This window comes from Sardina pilchardus, chromosome 19, assembly GCF_963854185.1.
Source record: "Sardina pilchardus chromosome 19, fSarPil1.1, whole genome shotgun sequence".
NCBI classification, from domain to species: domain Eukaryota; kingdom Metazoa; phylum Chordata; class Actinopteri; order Clupeiformes; family Clupeidae; genus Sardina; species Sardina pilchardus.
This window is the reverse complement of record NC_085012.1, coordinates 567,501-576,249: the sequence shown is the minus strand read 5'-3', so window position 1 is coordinate 576,249 and position 8,749 is coordinate 567,501. Positions and strand designations below refer to the sequence as shown.

The 8,749-nt window shown below is 46.1% G+C and overlaps 1 protein-coding gene across 1 annotated transcript in view; it reads right to left on the bottom strand.

The window, feature by feature from the left end:
* Positions 1-2,950: 2,950 nt before the first annotated feature.
* The window catches only part of vstm2a (V-set and transmembrane domain containing 2A), a 31,420-nt gene continuing 25,621 nt past the window's right edge, over positions 2,951-8,749 (bottom strand). Inside the window, exon 6 of the mRNA XM_062521654.1 lies at positions 2,951-3,027. Within this exon, the coding sequence (XP_062377638.1) occupies positions 2,951-3,027 (77 nt within the window). The remainder of the gene's footprint in view (positions 3,028-8,749) is intronic.

Here is an 8,749-nt window from a genome sequence, read left to right as displayed (position 1 = left end):
GATCAGATCTAGAATGTTCATGTAATCAAATCTAGAATGTTCATGTAATCACATCTAGAATGTTCATGTAATGTTGAACTTTGATTAGAACATGCTGAAAGCAAACGTGACTGTTGCATGAGAATGGGCTCAGTGCACTAAAGTCACTTAGTACTGCCGTTTGACTTCCGGTGGAGCGTTAACTATATTGAAACGGCATCATCTGTTTTATTCTGTTCCTTAAATATTCACTAAGACACAGAATATCTTGTTTTCCCAGTAATACAAATTTCAACGTGCTCAAATCCTTCTTTATCGTAACGTGTTGATTCGCTAGGTGCAACACTCAACTGGGTCCGTGTAGACACGAATTACCATAGCAATAGCTGCAGGTTCGAACACACCGGAAATCTAACGGCAGTACTAAAAACGTGTGTGCGCGGAGCCTATGAGCCGAGCGGCGTTTGGCACCAGGCAGGCGGGAGGCGCTAGAGATGAGCCTAGTCAGGGGAGAGCATCAATGACTTGTGTCTGTCTTTGGTTGGATGATAACGAATAGGATAGGGCCTTGTTGCATTGTGCTAACTTCAAATAAAAAAAGTCAAGCCTGACTGGCAATCCTCGTTATTCCATGTAGGTATCAGATGCTTGAGGAGGGAGAAAAGCAATTTCAGACAGTCATGCTTTCTGCGCATGTATTAGAAATGGTTCTTGTGGCGTGGGAGGTCGATTGTCAAGGCATGGAGTATTGTGAGACTGGCAGGCCATTCCATATTCAGGCCCTTCCTTCTCTGACACTGTGGACTGCATGTCTGGTGGTGCAGTACGTAGCTTGCTTTCTTATGCACAGTGATTGCTTTGTCAAGATTTGAAAAAAATCTTGAGAAAAATGATTAGACTTTTTCCTTAGTTTTTATATATGGAATATGCAGACACATATATTAGCAGTGCATATGCAGACACATATATTTGTGAGTCAGACGACGTGTATGGTATCACTGACATACTGTAAATACATCACAGCATGTAGTATCCTCCACACTGTGCTTTATACAATGGTACTGTACTCTATGTTCTGTGTAACATGGAAGGTGAAATCTCAGAATGTGTCTGTTTACTTTCCGTCTGAACGATCAAAAGAATATGCCATGTCTTACACAGATCTGTGCACAGTGCAACAGATGTGGTGTACCCATCCATTCAACATTATCAATAGAGACCTTTCTGGTCCCCAAAGGGACATGGTTGGGCTTATATACTGTATCGTATGACCTGATAAGTTCAAATCCAAACAGTTGTTTTTGAAATAGGCACAGGAGGCTGCCTTGGCTATCCAGAAGTACAAGATTCCCTCCTGAGTAAAATATTAATCCAAACGGAGCGCAATATCAATCCAAAAACTGCAATGGGAAACAAACAAACAAAACAAACAACAGTGTTCAACGTCTATGTAATTTGGTGGCTCTTCGAGGACTAATTGTCTATGAACACGGTGGCACAACACACAGTGTTTGAGAGAGAGAGAGAGAGAGAGAGAGAGAGAGAGAGAGAGAGAGAGAGAAAGAGAGAGAAATAGAGAGTGAATGGGCTTCTGTGGTCTTGGTGGTGCCACCTGCATACCAATAAGGAAACCAGCCACATTTATTACGTCAAATAAGAGACGGAAAACAAACATGGTGAGCATCCACACTGACCTGTGTGTCCACCCTGTTATGCGTCAGACTCGTACTGCTGACCTCGGCAACATCTCCGTTCCGCAGAAATCAATTAGCCATTGAAAGCATAGTGTACTGTAAACGGTAAACCAATCTGTCATGTATGCTCGTCCTCTGACCACGGGGAGATTGGGAGATTGTTATAGAAAATGACCACAGATCCTCAGCAAATGCACATCCAGGACACTGGGGCTCTCTAGACAAGCCATGATCTATCTACATATGTATACAATGTTGTTCTTTTTAAATGTATATATTCATATAATATAAACACAAATATAGATTTTGTTTTTCATTTTCTGAACCATTACATGAAATGTACTGCATAAAAACAATTAAAAATAAGAAGAAAATAATAAACTAAATACTTCTGCAAAATATGGACTTTCTGTCGTTGTCCATGGGTTCCGTATCGTTTGGACCGTGTAAATGTTGTTGTCCATGGGTTCTGTATCGTTTGGACCGTGTGGATGTCGTTGTCCATGGGTTCCTTATCGTTTTGACCGTGTGGATGTCGCTGTCCGTGGGTTCTGTATTGTTTGGACCGTGTGGATGTTGTTGTCCATGGGTTCCGTATTGTTTGGACCGTGTGGATGTTGTTGTCCATGGGCTCTGTATAGTTTGGACCGTGTGGATGGTGTTGTCCATGGGTTCTGTATTGTTTAGGCTGTGTACTGTAAAACGGACGCTATGTTGTTGTCCATGGGCTCTGTATGGTTAGGGCCGTGTAGATGTAGTTGTCCATGGTTCTCTGTATGGTTTGGGCCGTGTGGATGTTGTTGTCCATGGGCTCTGTATGGTTTGGGCCGTGTGGATGTTGTTGTCCATGGGCTCTGTATGGTTTGGGCCGTGTGGAATGTAATGCGCAGTACAGCGGTCTCTCCTCCTCGCTAATGGGGGGTAGAAAAGGTGCTCGTGGTGGGTAATTAGGATGCGACGCCGGGCTGCAGAGGAGCTTTGAAGTAAGGGCCAACTGTGCTGTCCACTCCACAGAAATAGCAGGCAATTTTCGCTTTGCTTCGAGAGGAGATGACGATATTGCGTGTGTGTGCATGTGTGTGTGTACATGTGTGTGTGTGCTTGTGTGCCTGTGTGCATGTGCATGTGCATGTGTGTGTGTGTGTGTGTGTGTGTGTGTGTGTGTGTGTGTGTGTGTGTGTGTGTGTGTGTGTGTGTGTGTGTGTGTGCACGCGCGTGTGCACGTGTGTTTGGGGTTTTGTGGGAGAAGGAGAAAGTAAAAGAGTCAGCAGTTGAAACTATAGCAGGGCTCCCCTCACAAAGCCACACGCGAGGAGCAGGACAGCCAGTCCGTGGGGCGAGGCTATCCGTGTACCTGCAGAGGGGAAAGGCACAAGACACACTCTCAACTCCACTCGGCTCACACACATTTCAGCAACATCCCATTTCCCCGGCTGATAGAACATGCAGACACAGAGCTCCTCTAAAACAAACACCCCCCCACCCCCCCGGTGCCCCCCCCAGTGTGTCAATATCTTCACTATGACAAATGAGAGTTCATTCTTCAGGATGTTTGCATGAAAAAGCTGCACGCTACATTATTTACTGGTGTTGTGCAAGGTCTTGGGCATGTGCCCTGCATCTAAACAGACATGTTTTATTAAACCCCCAGCCAGCCAGCCAGCCAGCCTGACTTGTTCTTCTTCGTCTTCGTCTTCCTCCCCCAACACCCAGAGAAAGCCGCTGATATAATCAGCCCCTAAAGAAAAGAGAGGGAACTACCAACTCAACTGTCTTTGAACTACCATGAAATGGATTTCCATGAGACCCTGCTACTGCCCAAACCAGTTATTGCTCTAACTGCCTCTCGCCCAAACTCATCAAAGCCCCCGTCTGTACTGTAGGGGATGTCTTTCTCTCCACCACTACAGCCTTCTCTCTATCTCTCACTATAGCTCTCTCTCTGTCTGTCTATCGCTCTCTCTCCCTCGCTCTCTTCCTCTCCCTGCTACCTCTCTCTCTCTCTATCTCCTCTCTCTCTCTCTCTCTGTATGTCTCTCCCTCATTCTCCCTCTGTCTCTTTCTCTACCTCTCTCTGTCTCTCTCTTGCTTTCTTTCTCTCTGTCTACCTCTCTCTCATTCTCTCCTTGTCTCTCTCTCCTTTCTCTCTCCCTATCTCTCTCTCTCTCTCTCTCTCTCTGCCTCTATGTCTTTCTCTCTGGCTGTGTCTTCCTGTGATGACTACAACACAACAAGGCAGCCTTGTGCGAGCGCGGTGCAGGCGAGGACCGGAGGGACCTGCGTCTTGTTTTGATAAGAGACGGCGCGATCGCATGAAAAGCCACGACGAATCGAGGAAATACAAGCAAGCCGGGGGGAGCCAGCCGAGTACAGGCCAGAGGGAGTACAAGCCAGTGGAACACCACACTACCTGTTGAGCGTCAGTTAGTGCAGTTCAGTTAGAGCCACTGCAGAGCTGGAGGATCTGCAGAGCAGCCTGTTTGTTTGCCTGCTGTTCCATACAGTATGTGAGCATGTTCTAGAAGCTTCCGGAGAACCCCTCAGAGACTCAGCAGATCGTCCAGAGGCTCCCAAACATCAGTCAGACATGGAGTCTCAGACCTCAGCAAGACATGAAGTCTCAAACACCAGTAAGAAATGGAGTCTCACACGGAGACTCACACAACAATAAGACATGAAGTCCCAAGCATCAGTAGGACATGAAGTCTCACACATCAGTAAGAAACGAAGTCCCAAACATCAGTAAGACATGGAGTCCCAAACATCAGTAAGACATGGAGCTTGATTGGCCACAGAACCAGTAGAGAACGCTGGGGAAATGGGGAGCAGAACAGTCACTTCCTCAACAAGGACAGAGTAAGTACATGGGAGATGAAATATTCACTAAAGCAGAGTGACATTTACTAGGGGTCTTCCGGGGTCTTCCCCATCACACTAAATATGGATATCTGTCTGGAGAGAGAGAGCGAGAGATAGAGAGTGAGAAAGAGAAAGAGAGAGAGAGATGGGGAAGAGAGAGAAGAAAAAGAGAGAGGAGGCAGGTGTTGAGAGGGAGAGAGGGAAAGGGGGGGCAGAAAGAGACACTAAAGGAGAGAGAGGAGATGGGCTGAGTGGGAGACAAAGAGAGAGAGAGAGAGAGAGAGAGAGAGAGAGAGAGAGAGAGAGAGAGAGAGAGAGAGAGAGAGAGAGAGGAGAACGACAGAAGCTCCTGACCCGGTGTTCCTGGCTGCCAGATTTCATTTGGCCCGAAGTGATCAAGCAAACAGAGGCACCAGCGAGGGCAAGCAATCACGGCGCGCCCAAACATCGCTCCTCACCGAGAATAATTAATCACGTCTGCAGACCTCTCCTCTCCTCTGCTCTCCTGTCCTCTCCTCTCCTCTCCTCTCCTCTCCTCCTCTCCTCTCCTCTCCTCTCCTCTCCTGTCCTGTCCTGTCCTCTCCTCTCCTCTCCTCTCCTCTCCTCTGCTCTCCTCTCCTCTCCTCTCCTCTGCTCTCCTCTCCTCTCCTCTCCTCTCCTCTCCTCTGCTCTCCTGTCCTGTCCTGTCCTGTCCTCGCTCCCCAAACCGAGGTGATGCACCGCAGCCTTAATCCTCTCCATGGTTACGGGACAGAGAGAAACACTCCTTCAGTCACTCCTCGCTAATAACAGTTAAGTATCTTAAAAGGACCTGGGCTCTTTTCCCACACTTGGCTAGCTGTTAGCGGGCAGACTTGTGTGCAAGGCGTGCCTCCTTTTGTCTTAATCCTGCGTTTGCTGAGCGTTTGAGGGAGCTGGCCGCTTGGGAGCTCTCCCTTTGCTATAGATTAGCCTCCTGCCTCCCAGGTTTCCGGAAGCTTCTTTTTTCCAGCGAGAGCCGGCGATGACAGTTCACAGTCACTGGGGCGCATCGACCTCACGCTACGCTACATACAATATTCAGCTGCAGGCCCCCCACCCCCAGACACCCCGCCACCTCTCCACGTGACGGATGAGATGTGAAGGCCTAGCGCTTTTTTTTTTCCCTTTTCTTTTTTTCACACTTCCACCCGAGGGAGAGGCTTCTGTAGAGATGCCATCTCTCTCTTTCTCTCTTCTCTCTTTCACTCTCTCTCTTCTCTCTCTTTTATTCTCTCTCTCTCTCTCTCTCTCAAATTCAAAGTCAAAGCTGCATTACAGCCATAGATTCTGCACATATAGCACTCTATTCAAAGTATAATGTTAGTCATTAAGCATTAGCGAATAACGTCATGCTATACCTGATAAGGAAAAAGAATAAAAATATAGATATCTTCCCTTCCCTCTTTTCTACCACACAGCATCCAGGCTTGTGTGTGTGTGTGTGTGTGTGTGTGTGTGTGTGTGTGTGTGTGTGTGTGTGTGTGTGTGTGTGTGTGTGAGGGAGAGGAGCGCCTGCAGCATGACAGAGACCCGGTGCCCGACTCAGCAGGAAGAGGCTTGGCATGATATGCTGTGCTGATTGGCTACGACTCGGCCATGTTTGAGTAACGCTCCTCGGACGCCAGTGCCACCGCTGCCAGACGTGTGTGTGTTTGACGTGTGTGTGTGTGTGTGTGTGTGTGTGTGTGTGTGTGTGTGTGTGTGTGTGTGTGTGTGTGTGTGTGTGTGTGTGTGAGCAGCGCTGCCAGACTGGCCCTCAGCTGGAAGGGATGCGATGGGACCCGACGGACGGCGCTGCTGATGACGCTGGTCATTTCCCAGCCTGACCGCAAGGGTAGGAGGGCATTAGAGTGCGGGTGAACTGCCCCAGAGACGCAGCCACTCAGTGACACATGAACACTTTACCCCGTCATTCAAAAGAAACCGCTTATGGAGGGGGCAAATGTCATCTGCATTTAGGAGACGAGGCACGGCCAGGAATGGAGTTGCCACAAAAGTATCCTCTTGGCTTCTATAGATTACATCTCAACCCTCTATAGATTACATCTCAACCCTCTATAGACTGCATCTCAACCCTCTATAGATTACATCTCAACCCTCTATAGACTGCATCTCAACCCTCTATAGACTGCATCTCAACCCTCTATAGACTGCATCTCAACCCTCTATACACTGCATCTCAACCCTCTATAGACTGCATCTCAACCCTCTATAGACTGCATCTCAACCCTCTATACACTGCATCTCAACCCTCTATAGACTGCATCTCAACCCTCTATAGACTGCATCTCAACCCTCTATAGACTGCATCTCAACCCTCTATAGACTGCATCTCAACCCTCTATAGACTGCATTTCAAACCCTCTTGGCCTCTATAGACTACGTACATCTCAAAGCTCTTGTCCTATAGACTACGTACTGTACATCTCAAAGCTCTTGTCCTATAGACTACGTACTGTACATCTCAAAGCTCTTGTCTTATAGACTATGTACATCTCAAAGCTCTTGTCTTATATCTCAAAGCTCTTGTCTTATAGACTATGTACATCTCAGAGCTCTTGTCTTCTATACGTACATCTCAAAGCTCTTGTCTTCCATACATACATCTCAAAGCTCTTGTCTTCTACAGACTATGTACATCTCAAAGCTCTGTTGTCTTCTATAGTCTACATACATCTCAAAGCTCTTGTCTTCTATATACATACATCTCAAAGCTCTTGTCTTCTACAGACTATGTACATCTCAAAGCTCTGTTGTCTTCTATAGACTATGTACATCTCAAAGCTCTTGTCTTCTATAAACTATGTACATCTCAAAGCTGTTGTCATCTTTAGACTACAGTATGTACATCTCAAAGCTCTTGTCCTCTCTAGACTACATCTCAAAGCTCTTGTCCTCTCTAGACTACATCTCAAAGCTCTTGTCCTCTCTAGACTATGTACATCTCAAAGCTCTTGTCCTCTCTAGACTACATCTCAAAGCTCTCTGTTGCTGTCTGACCTGTGTATGGGACTCTGCCCAGTTCAGTACCCCGGCCTCTATCACGCCATAGCACATGTTTTTTCCACAAGTGCTGTGAGTACACCTGAAGGTACATTTAGTCAGCTCTGATTAATTGTGTTGGGAAATTGAAATCACATTTCCCCTCACAACCATAATTATCTAGGCAGAGTAGACGCCCTGTGCGAACAACGCAATGTATCATGTAACATTAACTGGTGTTTCTGTCAATAATCAGGCTAGGTCTGGACAGGGTTTTACGGCTTATCAGCGGATGAATAGTGAGTTGGTCTTGACTCAGTGTAGCTGGAGGTATACAGGCCATTATAAAGCGTGAAATCAATATTCTGAAATCATTTGATCATAAAACGCCTGTTCACAAACACATTTTACTGCTGTTAATGCTCCTAATTTATGGAAATGGGGGGGTATTGTGGAAATGAGCTGTCCTCCTATCGCGTATAGGAACATAATTCTTCATTTAAGTATCAAGCTGAGTACAATTACAGCACTGTAAAGTAAACCACGGAAGCTGAATGGGCACAAATGAAGCATTTATTAACTTGCTGTTGTGTTTTGCTGTCACGCTGTTATACTTTATTGGCTGTCCACCTACAAATGACATCCAATCATGTAACTATAGGTTACATTTGAAAAGATCTTAGATTTGATCATTTAGAATCTAATTTTAATCTAAATTTTAGATGTACTATAATGAATCGTCTTCGGAAATTATTATTGCATGCAAATTATGCCAAATACCATATGGTCAGTAAGCCTACTAAGGAGCAGTGGCTACTAATTAAAAGACGCTTGTTTAAGATGATGTGTAAGACTATATGTGCATAACTCAACTCACTCACTCATTACAGTCACAGCAGGCTCTCACACATCATAGTGTTTGCATCTGCATCTGTCTGTACACAAAAACACCACATCATTTCCGTCTGCGTATCAGGGTGTTTCATGTGAGCTGCGTGTGTGTGTGTGTGTGTGTGTGTGTGTGTGTGTGTGTGTGTGACAGCACTTGCTCTGTCACTACATGACACACCCTAGTATTATGATCACAGCTCCGTGTCGTTCTCTTTGATTAGGCCTTGACAAAAGAGCCTTGTCACAACTGATCACTTGTTTCCCCCGAGCAATTGAATGCTAATGTCTTTATGTCAAACTGTCTGTACGTTCAAACAAGACGT